General features: G+C 42.1%; 1 protein-coding gene across 8 annotated transcripts in view; it reads left to right on the forward strand.

Moving 5' to 3' along the window:
* The window catches only part of TRIM9 (tripartite motif containing 9), a 95,982-nt gene that overhangs the window by 65,201 nt on the left and 5,173 nt on the right, over nt 1–25,608 (forward strand). Inside the window, exons 6-12 of one of the 8 annotated variants that reach the window (XM_005867889.2) lie at nt 2,859–2,903; nt 6,055–6,212; nt 7,640–7,778; nt 20,094–20,282; nt 22,731–22,772; nt 23,191–23,214; nt 24,023–24,326. In XM_005867889.2, the coding sequence (XP_005867951.1) occupies nt 2,859–2,903; nt 6,055–6,212; nt 7,640–7,778; nt 20,094–20,282; nt 22,731–22,772; nt 23,191–23,214; nt 24,023–24,326 (901 nt within the window). The remainder of the gene's footprint in view (nt 1–2,858; nt 2,904–6,054; nt 6,213–7,639; nt 7,779–20,093; nt 20,283–22,730; nt 22,773–23,190; nt 23,215–24,022; nt 24,327–25,608) is intronic. The other 7 variants (XM_014541000.1, XM_005867890.2, XM_005867891.2 and 4 more) reach the window with 7 other exon arrangements.

Here is a 25,608-nt window from a genome sequence, read left to right on the forward strand (position 1 = left end):
CAGGTTCGATTCCGGTCAAGGGCATGTACCTTGGTTGTGGGCACATCCCCAGTGGGGAGTGTGCAGGAGGCAGCTGGTCAATGTCTCTCTCTCATCGATGTTTCTAACTCTCTATCCCTCTCCCTTCCTCTCTGTAAAAAAATCAATAAAATATATTTAAAAGAAAAAGAAACTGCACCCCAAAATCCATGTATAAATGACCAAAATTTAAGTAGCATTTTAAGGAACCTGACCATTGTGAAACTAACAATATGTGTAAGTCAGTGTTTTTAATGGTTCCAATTGTCTTCTAACTGTGGATTATAGTAGAAAGTTAAAATATTTTCCAAATTACTTAAAATATACATTTAAAGTTATGACTCAAACCGACAGCTAAAATTTCTACTTACTTTTTTCTTTTCTTTTCTTTTTCTTACTTCTTGAGTCAAAAATTTAACATCTCTTTGGTTTTGGTATTTCATCTCAGATGCCTTTTTTTTTCTTGATATGAAAGAAGATAGTTCTGTTGTTGGTTTTTACATGTTTCCATTTAGGCCAGTTACTATTTGGCAAGAATGCCCTGCTTATAATTATTCTATTAACTAAGGATTTAACTAATCTGATCTTTCTGATTTCACATCACCCCCAAGCAATTGAGATCTAAGTGGAGATTGCTGGTACCTGCTTTGTTCAAACATCCCAAAATTTTAATGACATGTTCTCTGGTTGCATTTTGATTAGAAAATTATCTTATCCTCCTTCTATACTATTGGGAGTGGTGTTTGATCTCTCAGACTTTTCTTTTATAAAAAACAATAGATTAAGCTTTGTTTTCTGTTTTTATTCGTTTTTGTGTGTGGTTAGTTTCGGGGGGGGGGCGGTATTTGGGAGGGTTGTTTGTTTGTTTGTTTAGTTTTTCCTTAATTCTAAGTTGGTATTGTCAGCTTTTCCCAGGTCATGGGAAGGAGATTTTAAGATTCTTTTCCTAAAAGGGCTCTGCTGCTTGGCTCAGAATAGATTTCAGATACCTACGCCATCCCAGAAAAATATTACCCCACAATTGTCTAAGTATACAAAGTGTCCCAAGATTCACTAGTCTGGGTGGTGAAGTGAAACACTAGAGTGTTCATTCTGAACCAGATGAAACAGTCACTTAACACTCCACCTAGCCTTTTTAGCACATATACCAACAGCTGTTAATCCCCTAACTGCCTCTACTCACCTAAGACACATTTAACTTTATTAACTGGTATTGAATGTAAGAGCTCTGAGTATGTACCAAGGTCATGGGCAAAGACAGTGTGACCTTAACAGACTCCCCTATCAATCATGGAGAAAGTGTGCCCAGAGGTTTGGCAGTGGAGACGAGTCCACATAATACTTGCATGTAATCTGTTCATGCATGTAATCTGTTCATTGTTTGGGGGGCCTAAAAGGCATGTCCTCAAAACCTGTGTTCATGTTTAACCTTGACAGTGTAGTAGTGATGGCTTGCCAGAAACAGCTTCCTCTAAAGCAGCGGTTCTCAACCTGTGGGTCGCGACCCCTTTGGCAGTCGAACGACCCTTTCACAGGGGTCGCCTAAGACCATCCTGCATATCAGATGTTTACATTATGATTCATAACAGTAGCAACAGTACAGTTATGAAGTAGCAACGAAAATAATTTTATGGTTGGGTCACAACATGAGGAACTGTATTTTTTAAAGGGCCAGAAGGTTGAGAACCACTGCTAAAGTCTAAACTTTCCCTTAGATGCCATTTGTATTGTTCAGCCACCATAAAACAAATGAGTTCACAAAGGAACCTTCAGACAAGGTGACTCAGCAAAATTGCATTCCCAACTACCATGGGTTTCGCGGTGAAACATTTCATTAATCCATGCCATCAATTCTTGGGAGGCTTTATCGTTCCCATATAGAAACCAAAAAGAAACTTCCCTTTGGAATTGAGGGTGGGGACTTCCCTCTAGTGCACTACAGTGGGGCCTTGACTTACGAGTTTAATTCGTTCTGAGACCGAGCTCGTTAAGGAGCTCGTTAACTCAAATTACCCTATCAACTCAATGCAAAAAATCAGCCGAGAGACAGCTGGTATCTCAAAAAACTCGTTAGTCGGGACATTCGTAAGTCAAGGCCCCACTGTATTACTAAACAGCCAACTAGAGAGGCAGCAGAATGCAGTGTAAGCTTGGCTCTAAATCCCAGCCCTGCCACTTACCAGCCATGAAACCTTTCTGTTTCAGTTTCCTCCTCTACAAAATTGAGATAATACCAGTACCAGTTACTGTGGGGTTGTTGTGAAAATTCAATGAGTGAATACACGTAAAACTTCACCCCACCATCATGCATTCAGTAAGTGCTCAAGGCCACCACCTATCATTATTTCTTCATGTCCATAGTGGGAGGCCCACTTCCCTTCGAGTGTCCTCCTACTCCTGCTACCTTTCACAGAGGAATTCCGAGTGGCTGTGACTGTTCACTATCTGAAGGATTAGGGGGAAATATTAAATGAATATGAAAAATCTGAGATATAATTTGAATGAAATGGACTTAAAAAGTTAAAACACTTGAAAACTTTGGTATAAGAAGACACTGTTGTAAAATTTAATTTTGAGCCATAGCTCTACCAGGCCCTTTCAGGGAAGTCAGTAAGAACAGCTGCCCCTTTCTCTCTAAGGGGAGACTTTTAGCCTGAAGCTGGATTTTATGGGCTCAAAGGATGCTAAGTTCTAGAATTCTATCAGATAGGGGAAATTAGTTCTTTAGGAAAGAAACCCACAATGATGTCTAGGAATGATCACAAAAGTGTCAAGATCAAGATAGCTATGGTAGCTTCAGTAACAAGAGTTTCAATAAACTAAAACCTTTTTTCTTGTAGTTCAGCCCAGGAACTGTGATGCTATCCATTTTCAAACCACAAAAGGTAAAATAATTTGGAAATACTTTGGATTCTTATAGACCATTTATTTTATACCCAATAAAGTATAATGGGGTAACATAACACCCACTATCAAATGTTTTTCTAAAATGTCAACTGTAATGTTGTCACATTTGCCTTTTATATGCAACTTCACTTTGGGGTAATTAATGGAAAAAAAATAATTCTGAGCACATTGAGAAATAGACTTAGACTATGCAAATAGTAGTAGTCTCTCTAGTAGTCTCTCTCTCTCTCTCTCTCTCTGCCCCTTTTTTGTTTGCTTATTTGTTTAAACCTGGGACAATGTTAAGATCTGAAGACTAGTGAGTGGTTAGATTTTTTTCTACCCTTTTGGTCTTTTAAAATGTACCCACTGAGGACTTATACTAGTAAGTGAGGTTCACATGTTTTAATTATACATGACACTATGTATTTCAATTAACATTTTAATTATGCCTATGTCCATATAGGGAAATTTGAGTTTCTTATCAGTCATTACAAGCATTTGTACATTCAAGTGAAACCTTATTGGTTTCTTATTGTGACCTTATTCTTTGATTTTATAATTGATAACATGTAGACTTTCCTGAAACATGAACAAAGGTAAAATGAGACTGATAGGGGAGCTAATGAAATAAAGAGAGTTCTAGAAATTGTTGATGTATGGAAGTTCTAACCAATATGGCCAGTTAAGAGCAACTATCCCCAAGGAGAATCATTCCTTGTCTTTAGAAGCCCTTTGAAGAATGGTTAGCTTGAACTTGTCTTATTTTACTCCACAGTTAATATACTAAAGTGTATTTCTTTTATATGGAAAATATTTAAATGACAAAGTAAGTTCCTAACATGTATAATAACCTAAAGTTAACCCTCTAATTACAACGCATAGGTGATACCTGTTTGTGTTTATATGGTCATTAGAATCGTTAGAGGGAGTTATGTCTTCTCTCTCTTCCTTCCTCCATCCAGTCCTGTAGTCTTTCTATTGAACGAGGCGATGAATGTATCTCCTTTCTCCATGTCCAGATGTTCTGGGATTTCTGGGGCTACGGATGCCATTGTTCTCTGATAAGATCCACCTGAACTCTATGCCATTGACACTTGAAACATGATGTCCCTTCCTAAACTGATCACCTCCAATTAACACAGCAGTTCTCAACCTGTGGGTCGCCACCATTTGGGGGTCGAACGACCCTTTCACAGGGGTCGCCTAAGACCATCGGAAAACACATATATAATTATATATTGTTTTTGTGATTAATCACTATGCTTTAATTATGTTCAATTTGTAACAATGAAATTGGGGGTCACCACAACATGAGGAACTGTATTAAAGGGTCGCAGCATTAGGAAGGTTGAGAACCACTGATTTAGAAGTAATGCTCATCATGATACCAATCAAAGGGAGGATTGTAACGAATATGCTAAGTAAGTTGGGAATCATCCCTCACAGATGATAAGGGAGAATATTGTAAATAAAAACATATCACAGATTCTAAAGAAGAGATAGAAAACTAATGTGTGCAGCAAATACGTTAGTATAAAACATTTTTCACACGAAGACTCATAATTTTAATTTAATTATATTTGCTCTAGTAACTCAGGCATGGTTTTCTCGTAATGTATCACAGTCTTTTCTTAAGTATAAGATAATTGACCTGCTTCACCTTCACATCTCTCATGGTATATATAGTCACTGCATTTGTTTCATAGGTCACCCAGCATAGAACTTGTTTCCTATATTGCTATTAAATTAACCGTCCTCTGGGTTGGGGTGACTGGCAAGGGGAGCAGATTTAATTCAATGCATGACATTCAGAATCCAGTTTGGGTACAGCATACCTCTTTCACAATTAGCTTTTGTTCATCTAAATGTCCCTGGATGTGAGCCAAACTGCCATCTCCCATTTTATTTTATTTATTTATTGAAATATATTTTATTGATTTTTTACAGAGAGGAAGGGAGAGGGATAGGGAGTTAGAAACATCGATGAGAGAGAAACATCAATCAGCTGCCTCCTGCACACTCCCTACTGGGGATGTGCCCGCAATCAAGGTACATGCTCTTGACTGGAATCAAACCTGGGACCTTTCAGTCCACAGGCGAATGCTCTATGCACTGAGCCAAACCGGTCAGGGCTCATCTCCTATTTTAAAGTGCTACAAAAATAAATTCATATTTTGGTGCTGAAAAATAATTGTTAAGCAGTTGGTAAAAACATTGTCCCCAGATACATATATCGAGTTTATATAGGAACTTGGATGATTCATGATTCGTTACCTAACATTTCTATGTCTGTATGTCTGAAGTCAGTTTTAAGTAACACAGAAGACTCAGCACAAAATGGAGACAGGGCTATGTTGTGACTAGTAACACTGTGACAGATAGTCCCAAGGTCACGAGGACACCCTGACCCTCCCTGTAGGCCCTGTTGCTCCCATACTGCTCTCTGGGCTCCCATGTGACTGTTCTAAACCTGCAGAAAGAACTGACTTGAGCTAGTGCTGTCTTCAAGGTATAGCTACCTTGAAAGAATGATGAAATTTCCTCAGAAGTTTCAAAACTAAGAAATCACTGTTTGTGTCAACTGATACCAAATTTTCAAAAATACACTGTTTTAGCTACTTATATGCACAAGGCCTTGAATAGAATCACTGGTTTAAAAGAAATGACAGGACCTTACAAATATCGTGGCTTCAGAGATATTCCTCAGGAATAGGCAATTTCAAGTTTTTAAACTTGGGATGTAGGGCTCAGAATAAATGTTATGATAGATGTATAAGCCATGGTATAGGTTAAAAGGGCTTTTATGGGCTCGACTGGAAATGTATCCCACTTGCAAACCATTTCCCTTAGAGGTGGTGTCTTTGATGCTCAAGGGAGTGAGAACAGAGCACTCGTCTCCCCTTGAGTTAAGGGAGGAAGTGCCACCTGGACTTGGCAGAAGGCAGCACAGAGGCTCAGGAAGCAGCCCCACTCCTGGAGGCAGGGAGGGAATCCGGGTCAGGTCCCCCCAACCCCTAAAAGCTGCCCCCCTCCCCCCAGGCCAGATACTTTGTCTAGTCATTGTTTATCAGAGGAATGTTTATCATTCCAAGATACTGAAATGTTTGCAGTTCAACAGAAGCCAGGGTTACACTAATTTCTGTTTAGCTTCCTCTCCAGTCCCAGCGACCCCTATCCTACAGCTGGAGGAGTGCTGCACCCACAACAACAGCGCCACACTGTCCTGGAAACAGCCGCCTCTGTCCACGGTGCCCGCCGAGGGATACATTCTGGAGCTGGATGATGGCAGTGGTGGGCAGTTCCGGGTAAGCAGACAGCCTATTCCTGGTTAACCAGAACCAGTGACTTCCTCAGTGCCCTGCCGTGCAGTCTCAGGCCCACTCTCCCTCCTCTCCTGGGGGCATACTCTCTGGCAGGGTCTGCCTACCCTCAGCTGAGGCCTGCTTTCTCCTTGTACCATATCAGAGATGAACGAAGGAGTCTCTGAATAGAAACGGTCCTGCCTTTCTCCTTCTTCTTCTCCTTCTTCTTCTATTAATTTCAGAGAGGAAGGAAGAGGGAGGGAGAGGGAGAGAGAGAGAGAGAGAGAAACATCAGTGATGAGAGAGAATCATTGATTGGCTGCCTCCTGCACACCCCTGACTGGGGATCGAGCCTGCAACCCAGGCATGTGCCCTGACCAGGAATCAAACCATGACTTCCTGATTCATAGGTCGATGTTCAACCACTGAGCCACGTTAGCCAGGCATGGTCCTGCCCTTCTTAAGAGAAAGTTCATGCAGTGCTGTGAGCTCTGGAATCTGAATGCCTACATTCAAGTCCAAACTCCACCAACGAACTTGTGGCTGCCCATTCCTCACCTCGTTGAGCCTTCATGTCCTCAGTTGTAAAATGGGGATGATAATAATAACATTCTTAAGAGTCATTTAGATCATCCATATAAAACCCTTAGCATGCTGCCATCCCAGACTCCAGTCTTCTTAATGTCCCACCAGAGAGTTGACGATTTAAGGCTGTGCTTTGAATGTGAATTATTTTTACTCATTACATCAGCATAATGTTGCAAAGTGTGCAGCTAAAGAGGGAGGCAGATGCCTAACCTTTGCTAAACATGCATAATGCTAGGATTTATTTTAAGCCTTTGAAATGTCATTCTTTCTCCCTTCCCTGTTTCCTCCCCCTTCATTCTGTACTGTGATGAAAACCTATACTCCTATGGCTTTGAGTGGATAGTCCTTGCAACAGTTCCTGAAGTCATTATTGGAGTTATAAACACAGCAAAAAGACCACCCTCATGTTTTCAAATCTGTTGTTCACAAATCACACTGATGGATAAAGAGCTCATAGGTATAATACACTGTGTAAATGCTATGCTAATAATAACAAGTACAATGCTATCTCTGACACCCAATTTTAATTTGTGAAGCCCTCGCTGCTAATAACTCTCATTCATTAAGCTGCCATGCTAAATACAAGGCACCATGCTAGTCAGTTTGCCTATATGACCTCATATAATCCTTACACTAACCTCATAAGCTGAGTATTACTATAACCATTTTCCAGGTGCGGAAACTGAGGCTAAAAGAGGTCAATTAAATGGCCCAATAGCTCATAGGAGTCAAAGCCAGATCTGATGCCCAAGCACTTTCCCCCTAACCACTGGGAAACACTACCCCCTAACGCCTCCCAAGGGTTCCTGGTAATTGGTGGCCTGTTATTTGTCGACCCTCAGGAAGTGTATGTCGGAAAGGAGACCATGTGCACCGTGGATGGTCTTCACTTCAACAGCACGTACAACGCTCGCGTCAAGGCCTTCAACAAAACAGGAGTCAGCCAGTACAGCAAGACCCTGGTCCTCCAGACGTCCGAGGGTAAGGCCCTTCAGCAGTATCCCTCAGAGCGAGAGCTGCGAGGCGTCTAAGCCGGAGGTAGCCCCGCCAGTGCCGCACTCCGCAGTGTGGCCATGACTCGCTCTGCGCCCTGGCCCAGGCCGCTGGTCCTCTCCGGCGCTGGGGAGCCCGTGGTGTGTGGATGTGTCAAACCAAAGAGTCCACAGCGGCAGTGCAAATGGCTCGGGCCGTCGGCTTCCTTTGATAACGCTCTAAATAAGCTGCAGTTGAAGAAGCTGAAACGCGAAGGCCTGAAGGTCCCCCCGCATTTGAGACCAATGTGTCTAGGCTCTAGGGCAGGCTCCCCTTCCCCACCATCCACATCATTGCCAGTGTTGCCCAGATGCTTCTCAATCGCCTGTTAGTGCTTGCTTGTTCCCAGGGGTGGGCCGAGGTTCTTTCCAGCTGCGGGTATGTCTGACCCACCGCGGTGCCAATGGGTGGGGTGCTGGAGCTGTTCAGAGAGGGCCAGCCCACCACTCTTGCGCACCCAGCATGGACTGCTTCCATTTCACACCCAAGCCCAGGCCAGCAGCACCAGGACTGAGGCTTCCTATGGGCACCAGACAGGACGAGACCAGCAACTCCACATTACCTTGCGATTTCGTCTTTGCCAGTCCCTCTAGGAGTGGTCAGAATGCCTAGGGCCACTGTATGAAGTCGGTCTCTAGATATTTTGGTCTGTAAATATTTTGGGTCATCGAAGGCAAGCCATCCAGCTCAGATGGCCAGGTATAACCTCTGAGGCTTTTAACATTTTCATTTTAAAAGCAATTGCAACCCATGAACTCCAGCCTATGAAGAGGTATCTGTGGTTGGTGCCAGATCATACCTTCTGGGTATGATTTTAATCATAGAAGACCCCACACTACTGGCATTCTCCATAACTTCCCTCTGCAGAACTAATTGTTGATTTGGGTCAAATTCAAGATGTTAGCTAAAAGAACTATGGTGGTGTTCCCCCCACGCCCCCCTGACACACACACATACACTTTCCACAAACCTCAGCCTGTGCCAATCGCCCCTGAAATGGTTCACATGGTTAAAAACAAGCACAACTTCAAATCCCACAACACGGTTGATAGGCCCCTGGCCATGAAAACCATGTGTGGGGCGCAGTCGTAAGTCTGCGAGGGATGCTATTCAAAGAGAAGGATTTCTTCAAGGGAAAAATGTCCACGTGGTCTATTTCCATTTGGATTACAGGGATGTGGTAGCTTCAGTCTCCCCGGGGTGATCCTTTTAGCATCTTCTCTCTGGGATGACCTATCAGCTTGAGAGCAGCTGCCTCTTTCCCCACAGTCCCATGGTAACTGCTAATGCCTTCCCAGAGTTCCTCTTAGACGCAATGCAGAAGGCCCTTCAGGGCGATGGCCTCATTTCCATGTGTACAGGATGTGTGACTGAAGAGTGAGGTGCATGCCGTCAGAGCAGGGAGACCATTCGCTACTAATGTTACTAATCCATGTCATCAGACTTACTGGGACACTACTTCTACTCCTAATACATCGTGGAAATCATACTTTTCTGCTAAAATCAGTTATCAGCTTAGCAGCTTGAGCACTCACGTCTCTCTTTTCATCCTGCAGGAGGATGAAGTTTGTAGCTTTCACTTAATGTCCATAAGATTGTGGTGTCTAATAAATTACAAAGTTGGAACTGCGATCCTTGGTGCCACAGTCACAGAACTGGGGGTCGTTTTCTAAAAGAAACTAATGGAACAAGTCCTCTTCCAACAAAGAAACTGTGCTGTAGAAATAATTTCCTCCATGAATTTTATATATTGTATACAAATATAAGGTATGTATCTAACTACCAAGACAACCTTATCATCGTGTAGAAACCAGTATCCTCTGTTACTGCACAGAAGTGATTTTCTCATGATGAAATAAAGTTCACACACATATGCCTTCTCCATAACTTTGGTTTGTTCTATTTGTTTCTCCCTCATTCTAACTCATTCAAACAGTGAGACAAGATTTAGAAAGCAAGGAAAAATATAATGAATAGCTTATTTTAAAAAAAGATTTAATTAATCTATAACAATACAGAAAGCCTATAGAATTAAAAAAAAATTATATCGTCTTTGCTTTTTAGAAATCAGTGAGGAAATGCCATTAATGGAGTGTTGATATATTAACTGAGATTATGCTTTATTAATATTATTTCCTATAATTCCTGGAAAGGTTTGCTTCAGATATATTTTTTCTTTGCTGCTATTGGAGGTAAAGGGGTGGTTGGTTTTCACTTTCTATTATAATACAATCTTTTTGCATTCTTCTTAGCAAGATTTAACCCCTTCCCAAAGTTCAGAGCAAAAAAGTCTGTATCACAGAATACAATTCATAGGTGATTGCAAGTCAAACTTGTATTTACATGAATTTCGTCTGAGGTTTAAATCACTTGTCACTTACACTCTTTGAATGATCACAAAAGTTTCTGCTGATCTAAAAGTAACATTAGGGAAGATCAGATGCCCACATTGTTATGAATTCCCATCATTTTTTTCAAAATCAAATGTGTTTGTGTATTGATCTATTTGTTGGGCAGTGTTTGATAACTACCCACTGAGTGGCAGGCTGTGGGTATAGAGTGTGAAGCAGACCTCCCCCTGCTGCCTAGGAAGAGAGACAGGCCTTAAAGAAACAGACGCACAAATAGTTGCATATTTGCAAGTTGTGATACACAGTGTGAAAGAGGGGAGAGGGAAGACGTAATTTGTATAGGGAATTGGTCAGGAAAGCAATGAAAAATAATTTAATTCAATGGAAATGATAAAGGATGTGTTATTAAAAGAGCAGAGGAAAGGCAAATGTATGTTTGGTTAGTTCCCTACAAGCAAAGTTCTTGGGGATGTACCTAAAACAGCCATACAAATAAGGTCTGTTGTATTCTAAACCAAATTACCCTGACTTAAGAAGAAATAGAACTGTAAGAAATTAAGAATGTGAACATTGTGTAACAAGATCTTCTTAATACGTAGAGTTCTGGACTCAGTCTGGGAGACTACTCTTAAAAAAAGAAAGGAAAAAAAAACGAAGAACAAGAAAAAGAAAAGGAAATATTCTGTTTATTTTTCCCTATCTCCCCTCTGCCTATCTAAATAGACTATACTTTTTTTCTTTTTCTTTAATCTGAAGAGAAAATGAAATAGACCAAAGGCAGTATTCCTGGGGCCACATACTTTATGGAGACTGTTAACTGGCTGAAAAGAGAAGGTCTCTCTGACAGCCTCAGATCCCAGAGCCAGGGAGTTGTTCTCCGAAGCCTTCTCAGCAGAGGTGGCGCTGTGCTCACCACGCCTCCAGGGGATTAGGACAGGAAGGGTTGCACCCGCTATGTAATAAATACTCTTTAACACAAATGTTTGTGTGAAAAGGTTATTTTCCTTGGACAACTTCCTAGAAGTGGCATTATGGACCAAGCATTTTTAAGGCCCTTGATCTGTGTTTCCAAATTGCCTTTTAAATAGATTTTACACCAGAAATGTATGAACTATTTCATTTTACACTAATTCTACTACTTAGAGTTTCATTTTGACCTACAAGCAGCCTCTCCTAAAAGTACAAATGTTTCTAAAAGAAGCGTTTTTTGGAAGGTTTTACAAGTGGGTTATATTTTTTTGTTATTTTTGTATCTGATTAGGTCTTTTATTTGAATTTTTCAATTTTATTTTTCTGTTGTTATTTTTGTATCTAATTAGGTCTTTTATTTGAATTTTTCAATTTTATTTTTCCATTACAGTTTACATTCAATATTATTTTGTATTAGATTCAGGTGTACAGCATAGTGGTTAGACAATCATATCCTTTGCAAAGTGAGAACCCCAATATTTCTAGTACCCACCTGGCACCTTAGAGTTATTACAATATTATTGGCTGTATTCCCTATGCTGTACTTTTGTAACTACCAATTTGTACTTCTTAATTCCTTCATATTTTTCACCTAGTTCCCCCAATCCTCCTCCCCTCTAGTAACCATCAGTCTGTTCTCTGTATCTATGAGTCTGTTTCTATTTTTTTGTTGTTTATTTTGTTTTTTAAATTCAACATATAAGTGAAATCATATGGTATTTGGTCTTTCTCTGACTTATTTCAGCTAGCATTAAAAGAGGGTATTTTTAAATGTATATTTTCATGGCTGTTTTACATCTAAGAGCTACATGAAATACATCACAACACATTGCAGGGAAAATGAACATGATCTAAAGGGAAGAGAAGACTTCCCAGAGAAGAGAGAGGGAGAGAAATCCGAAGGGAATAACTGTATGCAAGCCCAAAACTTCAAAACCTGCATTAAGGTGACTGTGAAAAGGACATCATTCATTCATTAACTGAGCACCTCAATGTTGTCTGGCACTGGGCTGGGCCCCAGGACCACAGAGATGCATAAGGCATGGTCCCTGCTTTAGTACGTATGGGTTTTAGTCCTCCTCCTTCCTGAACTGCATGGCACCTGACTCAGAGCATCTAAAAACTATGGCACCACCTGACCTCTCTAAAGCTAAGATGTCTACCCTACAGTCAGGATAGTCATCTTACAACCAAGAAGTAAGCCACAGTGATCTCCGATTGGGAAGAAAAAAAAGTTCAGGCATAGAAGCGCCTGTGTTATCCTCACAGCAGAGCCCTTGGCCTCACTCACTTCTCACTTACTCTTGGTTTACGCACAGTTCACTGACCCATTTATGAAGAGCACTCGAAGCATCACATTAGAGGAGAGAAGAAGGAATTGGTATAGAAGTGAGTTGAGGCTATTGGTAGCATTGAGCAGGAAAGGTAACTAGAAAAACTGAACAGACAAAGAAAAATCAAAAGAACATGCTATGACATATGTTCTGGGTAAGAAGTTACATAATGCATTTTAGAAATATTTCCATCTAACACATTTAAAAGTTAGTATATTATCTGGAATCTTTGGTAATGAAGTATTAGATATACCTCAGAAGGCTTTGTGGAATTCTATATAATAAAAGGCTAATATGCAAATTGACCAAACGGCGGAACAACTGGTCACTATGATGCGCACTGCCCACGAGGGGGCAGATGCTCAATGCAGGAGCTGCCCCCTGGTGGTCAGTGCACTCCCACAGGGGGAGTGCCACTCAGCCAGAAGCCGGGTTCGTGCTGGCGAGTGCAGCAGCAGTGGCAGAAGCCTCTCTTGCCTCTGCGGCAGCACTAAGGATGTCTGACTGCCGGCTTAGGCCCACTCCCGTGGGGCCTAGGCTGTCAGTTGGACATCCCCTGAGGGCTCTGGGACTGTGAGAGGGCACAGGCTGGGCTGAGGGAAACCCCCCACCCCGAGTGCATGAATTTTGTGTACTGGGCCTCTAGTCATAATATAAAATAAACCCTCCATCCCCCCACCCCCCCCCCAAAAAAAACCACCTCTGATCATTTTGTGTCACAGTTCTAAGACCCTCTTCATTGTCCATTAAAATATCCCATGAAAAATGACAGCTACATAGATTTTAGACTCTACCTCTGTACCCATTGCTAATGTCTAACCCCCCCCCCACCCTGCTCTGTTGCTGCAACATTCTAGATTTACCCTATGTGTTGCTTTCCCATTGCTGCTTTAATAAGTTGCCACTAGCAGCCCACATTTATCATCTTACAGTTCTAGAGGTCAGAATCCTAAATGGGCTTCACCGGGCTTAAAGGGAGGTATCAGCAGGGCTGGGTCCCTTCAGGCAGTTCCAGGGGAGAATCCAATCTCTTTCCTTTTCCGGCTTCTGGAAGCCACCTGTATTTCTTGGCTCATGGTTCCTTCCTCCATCTTCAAAGCCAGCAGCATAGCAACTTCCACTCTCTGATTCTGACCATCATGCTTCCCTTCTGTAAGGACCCTTGCACTTACCGTGGGCCCACCTGGCTAGTTCCGGGTTACCTCCCCAGATCAAGATCCTTAAGTTAATCACACCTGCAAAGTCCGTTTGGCCAAGTCAGGTGACACAATCACAGGTTCCCAGGATTGGGACGTGGACATTCTGGGGCACGCCATTGTTCTACCTACCACACACTCTATCATTGTCATTAATGCACCACTCTACGTATGGGAAGGTGCAGCCTCTGAAAGGTTATGTAACTTGTCAGACCCGGGCCTTTCAGCTTCCGATGTGCAGCCCAGTGTAGTCTAACATCAGAACAATGCTATCTGCTCTCTGCTACAGGGAAGGAAAGAGGAGAAAGCAATCCTAAGTTTGACACTAGATCAGTGCTACTTGCTCTCAGCTAAAGGGAAGGCAAGAGAGGAAAGCAACCCTAAGTGTGTCTGCTAGGTGTTTAAACGTCTTGTCAAAACAAAGCAGCATTGTGTAGCTGCCTCACGTGTTTATCCAGAAACCCCAGGCAGAAAGAGGTTTCTGGATAAACACTTCCAAAGAGTCATGTGAGAGTTTTTTGGTTTTTTTTTTAAAGAACAACATTCCTGCTTTTAAAAGAAGGTGTGAGGTGGTCATTTCCAGCATAATATCTGAGCTCTTCCTCAGGGCCTGTGCTTTATCACGTCTCTGCGCTTCCTCTAGTCCCCCAACCCATCCCAGTGAGCGTTCTCCTAGACAGGTCCTCCAACCCATTTGGTACCAGCGGCTGCTGCTCTTGGTCAGCAGAGACAGGTGGCTGTCTGGGAAGGAAAAGGGATGTTGGGGCCACATTTTTGAGACTACGGATAAGGCTGCAAATTCCAGCACCTCAGCAAAGAGGTGCTCAGAGCCCTGGGAAGGTGTTCTTAAGCATTTTCTTAGTTGAATGTCCATAGGAGCCATCTCCCCAACACCTTCCAGGATTGCTTTATCTAATGACAATAAAAGGGTTGGGGTCTTCAAATTACATCTTAGAAACTGCTTTATAAAAGAGGACAGCGAAGGCATTACTCATAAAGATCAAAATGCCTTTTGCCCCGTTAGACTCAGCATCACACTACCCCTTCTACTATGATAGCTCCTCCCACACATCAAAGGAAATAACCCAGAGAATAGTCAGTGGCGCGGTCGGAATGTAGCCCCAGAATGGCCTCCAATGCATCTGTCCTAAATCTCTTTATAGATATTTTGTGGTGATGTGGGGCCAGCATAAGTGTTGCACTCTCAGACCCTCATGTCCTGAGATTCCTCCGCGAGAGAAGTTGTAACCTATAAGGTGAGGGGAATTTTATTCACCAGGAATTGATCCTGCCTGGGTCCCTCTCCTGTCCTGTCACAGTTAAAGGTTTGGATGTGTCCTTTAATCTCTCGGGATTTTAGTTTGTTGTTGTTCTAGGGGTCTTTTCAGTTGCAGCGGTTCTCAACCTGTGGGTCGTGACCCCTTTGGCAGTCGAATGACCCTTTCACAGGGGTCGCCTAAGACCATCCTGCATATCAGATATTTACATTACGATTCATAACAGTAGCAACATTACAGTTATGAAGTAGCAACGAAAATAATTTTATGGTTGGGTCACAATATGAGGGACTGTATTTAAAGGGCTAGAAGGTTGAGAACCACTGGATAGATTTAGAGCAGATGACCTCTAGGTTCTTTATAATAAGTACCCTCTGGTTTTTTCCTATGGCTTCTCTCTTGAAAATTACTCCTGAAAGCTGTTAACTACTTCAGAAAATGCTATGAACAGGTGTAGACAGCTCCCGCCTCCTCAGAGGGTCTTCCTGGGTCTTAGAGATCTGCCTGTGCTACTGGAATTTCAACACTAATAGGAGACAGCTGACTAGGGATCACATCAGGAAAAGTATGGTTCACTGTAGGTACTTTTCCTATGTCTCTGTTTTGCTTTTCTTAAAGCCTCTCCCAACATAATTTCGTTAGGAGAACGTGCATTTTCAGGACAAAATCCTCATGGGAGGTAAATCATTCCTGAACAAATTTGGGCGGATTTTATAACGTCCAAGGTGAAAGGCATGATGACAGGTCTCAGAGCCCAGAAAGGAGACACACTCGGTTCCTTTTAAACCTGAGAACATGCACGGTATCCCAGGGAACTTCCTGAGGTTCTCCACGGGGCCAAATTGGAGCCAGACCCTATTTTTTGTTCTGAGGAATGTGCTTTGCAGTTGACACTCTGGGGAGCAGGTTAGTCCTTTGGAACCTTTTTTATCTGTTTGAAACATAGGGATTTTTGGTTCTTCTGATGACAGTTCCTTAGAAATAATGCCATCGTATTGTCAATTGGAGTGGAGGACTTGGGGACAAAGTATGCAGCCGTCCCAGTGGTAGTCAGAGGCTGTTCCATTTGTTCTTATAAAAGGTCTCAAAACAGATTTGTTTCTCACTTCTCAACTGCAATTAATGCCACACTTATGAAAGCTTAAAATACCACCTTCCGCTGGAAATTATATGCCAGTGGACATCCCTGTGACTCTGGACTCTTCTTAGGCCATTGAAGGAAACTCGACCTCCTTCATTCATTTCTTTCTCTCTTGTAAAAGCTTCCCAACAAATGCAAATTCTTTTCCAGCTGGCTTATAATTGAACTGAAACTCACCTTTAATGCTGCTCGTGCCGTCCTTAGTGACCTTTCTTGCTTTGCTGCGCTCTGAAATGCAGCCGTCTCGCTAGGCCAGTGCCCAAGGGCTGTTGAAGTTACCAAGCTGTTCACTAGCAGACAGGGAGACCACCAGGAATCCACCAGGGCACAGAGGCAGCTGGAGTAGCACACGCTACCAGAAGGATCCCCTGTCAGTTTGCCTTTCCTCCTTGAATTTCAAAAATACTGTATACTGTATTTACACTTCCACAATATTCTATGATGTTCATAGAAATCTTTAGTGCTTTGTATATGTTGGAATCAGTCAAGAAGCTCTACTCCCAGAAGAGTGAAACATTAATCAATTCTATGAAACACAGACTTTCTCTAAATTATTCTTTCTCTATGGTCAGCTTTCCTGCCAGTTCATGTTTCCTGGCTGCTTAGTTCTAATACAATATTTGGCACATGGTAGGTGTTCAATAAATGTTAGCTAATGAATCAAAGAAATATACAGTTAGCCAAGCAGAAGTACCACACAGATATTCTTTTTTCACCTCAAGCCCAAAAGTCAGTAGGCAATAAATGAGGTCCACCAGCCAAACTTGCTTTGATAATTCTTGATCCCGCAACCCCAGGTGAGAAGGGAAAGCTGTCCAGACAAGGGCAAGAGGAAAATGATGGTCCATGTCAGAGTTGATGGAAAGTGTCTTGACCTATTCCCGTTATGAACACAATCCCCATCCCAGTGTCACAGATATGCCTAGAGTGGTCACACCAGTATGCAGCTGCCATACTGTTTTCCATTGCTCTTTACTCTTTTTACTTAGCAGACAGGATCACTGCATGGGATGAAACATGACAGAAACATAAAACTTTTGAAGAATCTACTTGTCTTTCTCTAGTGGTCTACATGCTAAAAACCAATGATCATCATCCTGGATATTAGCTATGAACTGAGACATGGCTTTGCATCACGTATTCTGGGGGGGGCGGGGGGAGATAATCTCATTCCTGTTTGTCTTGACTAATAGAATACTAATGGCTGAGAAGCCTTCTTCAGGTCTCAATATTTGTGCTTTGAAGAGGGGGAGGGGGGAGTGAGATGTACATACTTCCTGCATCCCATGCTACAACACAAAATACATATATGTCTAGCTGTCTATATGCACAATGTGAGTTATGTGATTCAACCAAACAAGGGAGTGACATACAGTTCCCAATTTTTCTTATTGTCTTTGGTTCATGTCTTTAAACATGTACAGAAGGGCATGACAAAATTAAAGCTTTGAAAACCTTACCATAGAAGGAAGATCAGAAATAGATTCTACTTATCCCAGAAAAAGGAAAGAACTAAAGGGGATTGGTGACTGCCTGCAAATACTTGAAGACCTAGTGATCTGTTCTGTGTGGTCCCAGGTAGTAATGCTACAAATGACTGGAGCTCCCTAAGAGGCATTTCCAAACCTATATAAGCAATAACTGTACACCAATGGGCTGCCCTGAGGTGATGAGTTTCTCAGTGCAGGGTATTTCAAGGGGGAGTTTGATGATTGCTCCTCAGATGTTACCACCATGTGTCTTCCCTCTAAGACTCCTGCAACCTAAGATAATATCCAGTGGCATAGATGGTCCATAGGCAGCAGACCAAACATTTGCACTAAGTGCTCAGGGTTGGGCATAAAGACACTCATGTGGAACGTGTTCTCTCTCTTGCAATTCATTTGAGATGCTCCTTAGAGAACATGGGGTAAGAGCCCAGCTGGTAGGGTGTGGGTGGCCATAGGTGGGAAAAACTCAAAGACAGAAATGGACGGTTGGATAATGTGGTTATTAAATAATCCTGCCTGAATAGAGGGCATACTTCAAGAATAAGAGGAGTCAAGGAAAACTGGGTCATCAATAAACAATGGATCCACATAAAAGGATAGAAAAACAATACTATTTTAGTGTTGAGCTATTAATCCCATGAATAATGATAGCTACCCTCACTCCTCACCCAATGGAGTGGTATCCTCACCAACTTTAAGTTTTTTTTTCCTGGTGCTGAGTATAGAAAAGGTAAGTACAATCCATGATGTGCTCGTATATGCTCCCAAGGTCTGGATTCAGTACATATCTTTTCACTGATTTTCAGATGATTATTTGGGGTTTCGATATACTCTGAAATTAATTTTACTATATATGCCCTTTCTCTTAATTTTTGAAGCAACAACTATTTTCAATATAACAAATTGATTGTTACCAGAGATTTTTTTCAATAAAAGATCTTTTACTGTCAAGAATATACTGTAAATGCCTTTTCTCCCTAAAAGAAGTCCACATCCGTTTGTGGTGCTGTATTGTTGTTTTTCAAATTTTCCCATTAAACTAAAAGACTAATTTCCCCTTGAGATAATTATAACAGGAATTAATTCTTATTTACTATTTCTGAAGAAAGACATGATCCTATATGTCAAATCATCCAAACCATATAAAGTTTAGGTAGAGGAAAATTTAAATATATTCTCATTGGGACCATGATGTCTTAGGTCCATAAACAGCAATTCCTTTTCTCTGAGATCTGGTTTATACTTTTCTTTTTTTAAAAAAATCCCCTCAAGAATAAGTCTAAAGCCTAAAAAGCTAACTTTCTTATTCTAAGTTCAGAAATGAAAATGAGGCAACTCTTGACAATATTAAAATGAAAACCCACCAAGGCCCCTGTTCTGAGCCCTTCAAGGAAGATCATATTCCACAAACATGCCCTCAGTTTTTTGCTTGAACATAATAGCATTTTCACAGGATAAAGGGTGTGTTCAAACCAGGCTCAAACCAGAAAAATATCCTCAAGAACACCCTCTGGCCATTGAAGTAAAATTACTTTTTCAATGGGAAGAAAGTTCCTTGTTGGTTTTGGACATTGACTCTTACCATCATGTCATGGGTAGTTGCTAAATTATGACTATCAAACTATGTTCTAAGAAGGCCCCATTTGGTAAAACATCAATCTCTGCCCAGACCACCCGACTGCAAAGAACCAGTTATTGATTGACAAAAGAGAAAGGAGTGAATTTAGTAATTTAGAGAAACTACCTCACAAGCCCTTCTAAAGCCAGATCAAGTAATTGGTAAGTCCTTTCTCTGGTGTAATAGTGATCTTCTCACCAGACCTGACTATCTGAACATAAAGGCCTTTTTTCGCCACCAATTCACCTCACCATTGCCCACAGTTGGTTTATTATTAGAGAACCAGAGATGTTCCAGGGGCATCCCTAGGGTCTGATCATAACTCAGAAACAGAGGTAAGACTCCTTCCGCAATGGTCATCCCTATTTTCCTTGCCTAGCCAAAGAGCAAGTCTCGAGTGTGCTGGTATAGAAAAATCATCCATTTTGAAATGGAAAAAAAATATGTATGGAGAGAAGAGGGGAAATGTGGAACAGCAGAGAGTTGGTAAAAATCCTCACCTCCTAAGTAGAAACCCCGTAAGAGGTAGTAACTTCAGAACTAGCTGAAGAGGGTGAAATATTAATCTCCTCTTCACTCCTGGATAAAATTTACCTCTAAAGTTTCTAATTTCAACTCTAAAAATATTTCATTAAAAGGGAACTTTCTCTACCATGAAAAATTGGGGGAAATGAAAACAACTGTATGTGATGTCCTCTGTCTGGTCTTGGGTTCTGACCTGCCTAGAATTCCCTCCCAGCCCAAGCCATTCTGGATTAGGAAATGCCTGTGGCAACGGCGGGCTGGAGGGGGCTCGGTACAGATGCACTGGTGAGGCCGGTCTTGGGGAACTGTGCACGGGCAGGTGGCAGATTTCTGATCTCCAGTTTGCATTGATCTTACATTTAGACACAGATTCAGAAGAACAGACACTCCCTTTTCCAGTGCCTTCGGAAAGATTGCCGCTCCGTAGAATGAGTCCTTTCTCCTCCACCCTAAATCTCCAGCCCAGCTTTCCCGGGAGATCCTACTTTGATTTCCGATCCTCACCCCACCAGCTGAGCTTGCATTCCTCCTTACAGTCTCTCAATGCACCGGGTGAGCTGAGCTCCTCTGACCTTTCCTCTTGATTGATCTCTGTGCCTTGAAGGCATCTCTGAAATAGCTGTTTTGTATTTGCCATTCATGTGCGTGGAGCCGGCCATGAGCGAGTCTCGATGTTTGTGGCCTGCTTTGATATGAGGGGCACTTGGGCCATGGAGCTTTGTGGTGGTCTTGTTTGTGTGGTGTGAGGATGCCCACCCCCCATCGAGTTGTGGTCAATGTACAATGGCATTGGAAAGCGATGAGTGAAGTTGTTCTTTTTGCACAAGCTGGTACCACCATGGACAGCCTGCTCTGGCATCATATGCAGTGGCATAGCACGGCACAGGAGCTGGCTGAGGGGAGGCCTTAGAGGTTTGCTACCCTGCTGTATCCAGGAAACCAGCTCTGTCTGGGGCACTGGATCAGTGCATCCTGCCTGGAGTGGTCTGATTAAACATAGACTCAAGAGATCTTTATTGAAAAAAATAAGACAAAGCAACACCAACAGCAGAATGCATCATACAAATAAGCAAACCAGAGGGTAGAAAGTAAAAACATTTTCTGCAAAAGCCTGTGCTCACTGGTAGGACAGTTGGGCTCAAGGATGGGTTTTGGGTTGTTGTTTTTTTCCAAGCAAAGGGGAGGGACCACCACTAGCTGAATGAGAAGCCCTTAACTAGCTTAAGGCCCAAAGATCTGAGTCATTGAAAAGTCTGGCCTCCCCAGAGGTTTCCCACAGCCAAGCAGGTTGTGACAGGGCTCTAGGCCGACTGCAGGAAAGCTAGACCTGTGCTACCATGCAGTGAACTGTCTAGCAAGTAGAAACTTTAAACATCTACGATGCAGACCTATTTGATCTCTTCAGGACTATATTGTAATCATGGAGTCACGTGATGCACATTTCACATTTCCAAGGGTTTCTTTTGTTTCTTATTTTATTCTTTTTGCTCATCCCACATCCTGGAATGAAGAAGACCACAGCATGACAGTGCAAAAAGGATGCAGGGACTTCAAGCTCTCTTTAAAATGACATTTTTCTTTGTGCTTTTACGTTTCTTATTGTTTTTCTGTGCACTACTGGCTTTCAGACATGCTCTGTTATGGAATTCTTTTCACTTGTGTCTAATGTACTGGAATATTGTAATAGTCTCTGTAATGTATATTGTCTCAAGAATAAAATGCAATGTGGGTTTCGGGGTAATTGATGGCTGTTTGCACTGTTCTAGTTGTACCGTTGAATCTTGAATGTTTGACAGTGTGTTTAAAGTAGTGTAAAAAGATTTCACAAAACTTGTTTTGAAAAAGACTTGCACAAAGGCATGATTCATTTAAACGTGTTAAAAGCCCTGTTGAGATTCTATAAATTTATTTCCAAAGCTGGATATGAAATTCAGTTTTAAAACTCCATGTGTTCTCAGGAGAAAATTATTCTTTTGTGTGCAAATTCATTCCAGAGTAACCAAAAACAAGTAAGTTCAAAATCTTTAAATTTTGCTTTTAACTTAATTATTAGTCCTTTCTAAGTTCCCTTCTTAATTCTTCTGAAATTCTTTTAATTCAGTGTATCATCCTTCAATTGTTTTACAAGTTAATATATTAGGGTCTTATAAATTGAAAAAAAATTAAATTATCTTCTCTAGGGGGTACTCTAGTGCTCCTCAAAAACACGTTTTCTAAGCAGTCCCTGGCACCACTTGAAATTATAATTCTCACATCTTTGAACATGTTAATACATGACTGCTTCCTCCACCCAATGCAACTTCTCATGGGGCAGGTAGGGGTACCCAATCTTAAGGAAAGGGGGTAGTTGGAAAAGTTCCACAGGTGATTCTAAACTATCTCTGAGATCACTCGCACCCCCACCATCCACCAATCCCCCTTTTCCTTAGATGCAAAGGATGTAGTAAAACAATCTGAGAAGAAGATGAGGCCATTTTATTATATTTCATTCACGTCATTATTAATAATTATCAGATGTATTTATTAGCATATAGATTACATTTCCCATTTGGTTACATGTGTAGCATTTAACTTGGGCCCAGTCACAACAAAGGCCTAACCCGAGTTAGAAGTGCATGGAATAGTGATGTAGAATGGAGTTTTCTCAAGATCCAGCGTTTTCTCCCATTTCAATGGGATGAATTTTTCTCATTTCTAAACAGTAATCCTTCTTAATGTGGAAAACTTAGTGGAAAAGATTGAATTTGAAGAAGGAGAAAATTTAAGCTGTACAAATTAGAGGAATATTTATTAAATGGAAAAAAAAGAGGTACTTCTTATTTCAAAAAAGCAGAAAAGCAATCTTGACTCAGCAAATAAACTAATATAAAAGGGCTTTGGTTTTTCATGAATCAAGCCTCTGGTGACTTTATTCAGCAGGTGCTTTTTTAAGTGTAAACAAATAATTATTATCAACGTGGTTGTTGTTTCATAGCTTTGATGTGTAGTATCTCTTTATAGGATGCAATTTTGAGCCACAATCTGCACCTTACTCTCAATTAGGCAAGTATACCTATTGTAATTGTTATCTTTTACCTATGTGATTGGTATGCTCAATTTCCTTCACAAAATAAATGGCAATAGCTTCTTTTATGTCAATAAAATTGTCTAATTGTCATTCAAATACCATTATAATAGCTTCTCAAATATTTAGAAATATGGAAAAGATACCTGTATTTTAATTTTATACCTCAAAGATTACTTTTCCTGACCAGTTTTCTTACATATACATCCATGCAAAGCACTCTTTATGAGCGCTAAGTGTGGGTAAAGATAGTCAGACCAACTGTTGTGGTGTTCCTAGAGTTTAAAATTGAGCCCTTTTTTGGTATTAGCCTATCAAAAGAGCTATGTTTTCTTATCAATGTCAATTTTGCTTCCTATTTCTCTCTCCCATGCCTTTCACTTGGAATGACAACAGTTGACATTAAAAAGCTGTTGGCAGGTATGAAATAAACTTATTCTGTTACAAATAGCAAAGACCACAGTGCCTGTGAGGTGGCTCACAGGTTCCACAAGTCAGCAGTGACTTCCCTCTAGAGTGTGTGATCAGCAGGCGGCATTTAGAACTCGGGGCGCAGCAATGTGGACAAAGACATCGTTCTATCTGCACCTCGTGTCCCAAATTCCTCCTACAAACTGCATGTTTAAGTTATGAAGGACGCAGCCTGTCTTGTGTCCACATCACAAGCACTAGGAAAATCCGTTCATGTCTCTGAGAGCTTCGCAGCTTTTCTGAGCTTTCACTAGCACTGAGGACATTTTCAAAATGACTAGATTTGGGCAGTTCTTCGAAGGCATGTTTCCTGGTTTCACAGTGTGTTTATCCCTCCTCCATCTAGGGCTCTAGATCCTAGCCTCCCTGCCTCAGGGCCACACAGGCATCTTAGCGCATCCCTCTCACTTTACGTCTCCGGTGTACTGTCTGCCAGTCACCGGGTGAAGGGACTTGCACCTTCCAAAATCGATGCCACTCCACTCCCCGATCACCTGGTTGGGAGTGCAGTCTGAGCCAGGTAACCCCTGCTAAATCGGTCGGGTGTCCTTCCATCGGCTTCTGGGCACAGAGAGTCCCAGCCCCCAGGATGTGGCCCCTGTCTGCTCACTCACGGCCCCTTCTGGCCCCGGACGCCTCCCTCCTGCATGGCAGCATGAACATGGGACACAGCGCCCCTCAGCCGCCCAGGAGTCTGGTATGGTGTTGGGCTCACTGGGTCCGTCTCACTAACCCCACTCCTTTCTCTTGTTCCCAGTGGCCTGGTTTGCTTTTGACCCCGGCTCAGCACACTCGGACATCATCTTCTCCAACGACAACCTGACTGTGACCTGCAGCAGTTACGATGACCGGGTGGTACTAGGGAAGACCGGCTTCTCCAAGGGTGTCCACTACTGGGAGATAACGGTGGACCGCTACGACAACCACCCCGACCCTGCCTTTGGCGTGGCTCGCATTGACGTGATGAAGGATGTGATGTTAGGAAAGGACGACAAAGCTTGGGCAATGTATGTGGACAATAACCGGAGCTGGTTCATGCACAACAACTCGCACACCAACAGGTACCCTGCAGCCCCCAAACCAAGCCTTCTTCACGTTGGCTTCTGGTCAAGAACGAGAGCCCAAGTTCAAAGGCCTATTAAATAGACAACATTAAGGAGGTCGAGGTCGGGCAGGCGGTCTTCATTCAGTAGCGCAGGAGTTCTACTAGTCTTAACTGAGAACATCCTGGTGGGTATTGTGTTTGTTTGTTTGCTCACAGAATGGCAGAGACATAAGCTCTTTCCTAGGCCCTTCGTTGTAATATTCCACCCGTGGCGGGAAACCGAGAATCCCCATGCGCACCCATGACAGGACCACATTCCAGGATTCTAAAATCTAGTCCCACTTCACAGAAAAGCCATTTGGACAAGTTATTTAGTTTTTCTAAACCTCAATTTTTAAATCCACCAAATTAGGATATTAGTATTTTTCTATGCAGGAATGTTCCCAAGGTTAAATGGAATGTGCAAAAATGCCTACATCAGAGGCATCTGAAAATAGAAGCTATTGTTTCTCTTCTTATGATTATTGCCAATACCACTGCTCAGAGGAGAGGCCAGTTAATAAACTAAATCTTGTGGATGCCAATTTGGATAGCTTTGTACTTGAAGACGCCTCTTATCATTGTACAGATTCAGAGCACCCAGTTTGGTGGGAAAGGAGAACATAGTAATTCCTTGGGTTTTCCTCTACCACCAAAATGTAAGCCCACACTGCAACAGTTTTAACCCCCACTATAACCGTTTTCCTAGACTTCCTTTTCATTTAGTTCGTGTCTTCTTCCTCAAATGCATTTTTTATGAATTTCCTAGATAAGTATCTTTCATGGACCCTGGTCCTTTTTATTCACAATGATTTCCCCAGGATACATTCTCATTGGTGTCTCTGAAAAAAAAAAAATCGGTCTGATCAAAAGGAAAGTGAGTGAGCCAGTGGTAGGAGAGAGGCCTCCACTGTTTCAGCCTTTTCCACATGCTCATCGCGGCCCCTTCTCTAGCCAGAGTCTCCCAGGGCCTCCAATGCCTGTTCCCTTGGATGTTTTCTTACACCTCATGCTGGTGTGTATTAGTCACTTCCTCTCCAAGTGAGCACGCACACCATTTCAGCCTGCTGTCCAACCCTATTAGATGCAGCTGAGCAGTTTTCTTCAGTGATCTACATTTTGGGGGAGCCCTCTGTCACTGGATCTCTGAATCCACCACCCACGGACCATGCTTACCTTTCCCTTTTAGCTTCTTTATTTTGAAGTGAAGGGGTGAATAATGACCACTGTCACACTATGCAGAGAAACACATTCTTAAA

Source organism: Myotis brandtii, unplaced genomic scaffold, assembly GCF_000412655.1.
Source record: "Myotis brandtii unplaced genomic scaffold, ASM41265v1 scaffold253, whole genome shotgun sequence".
NCBI lineage: Eukaryota > Metazoa > Chordata > Mammalia > Chiroptera > Vespertilionidae > Myotis > Myotis brandtii.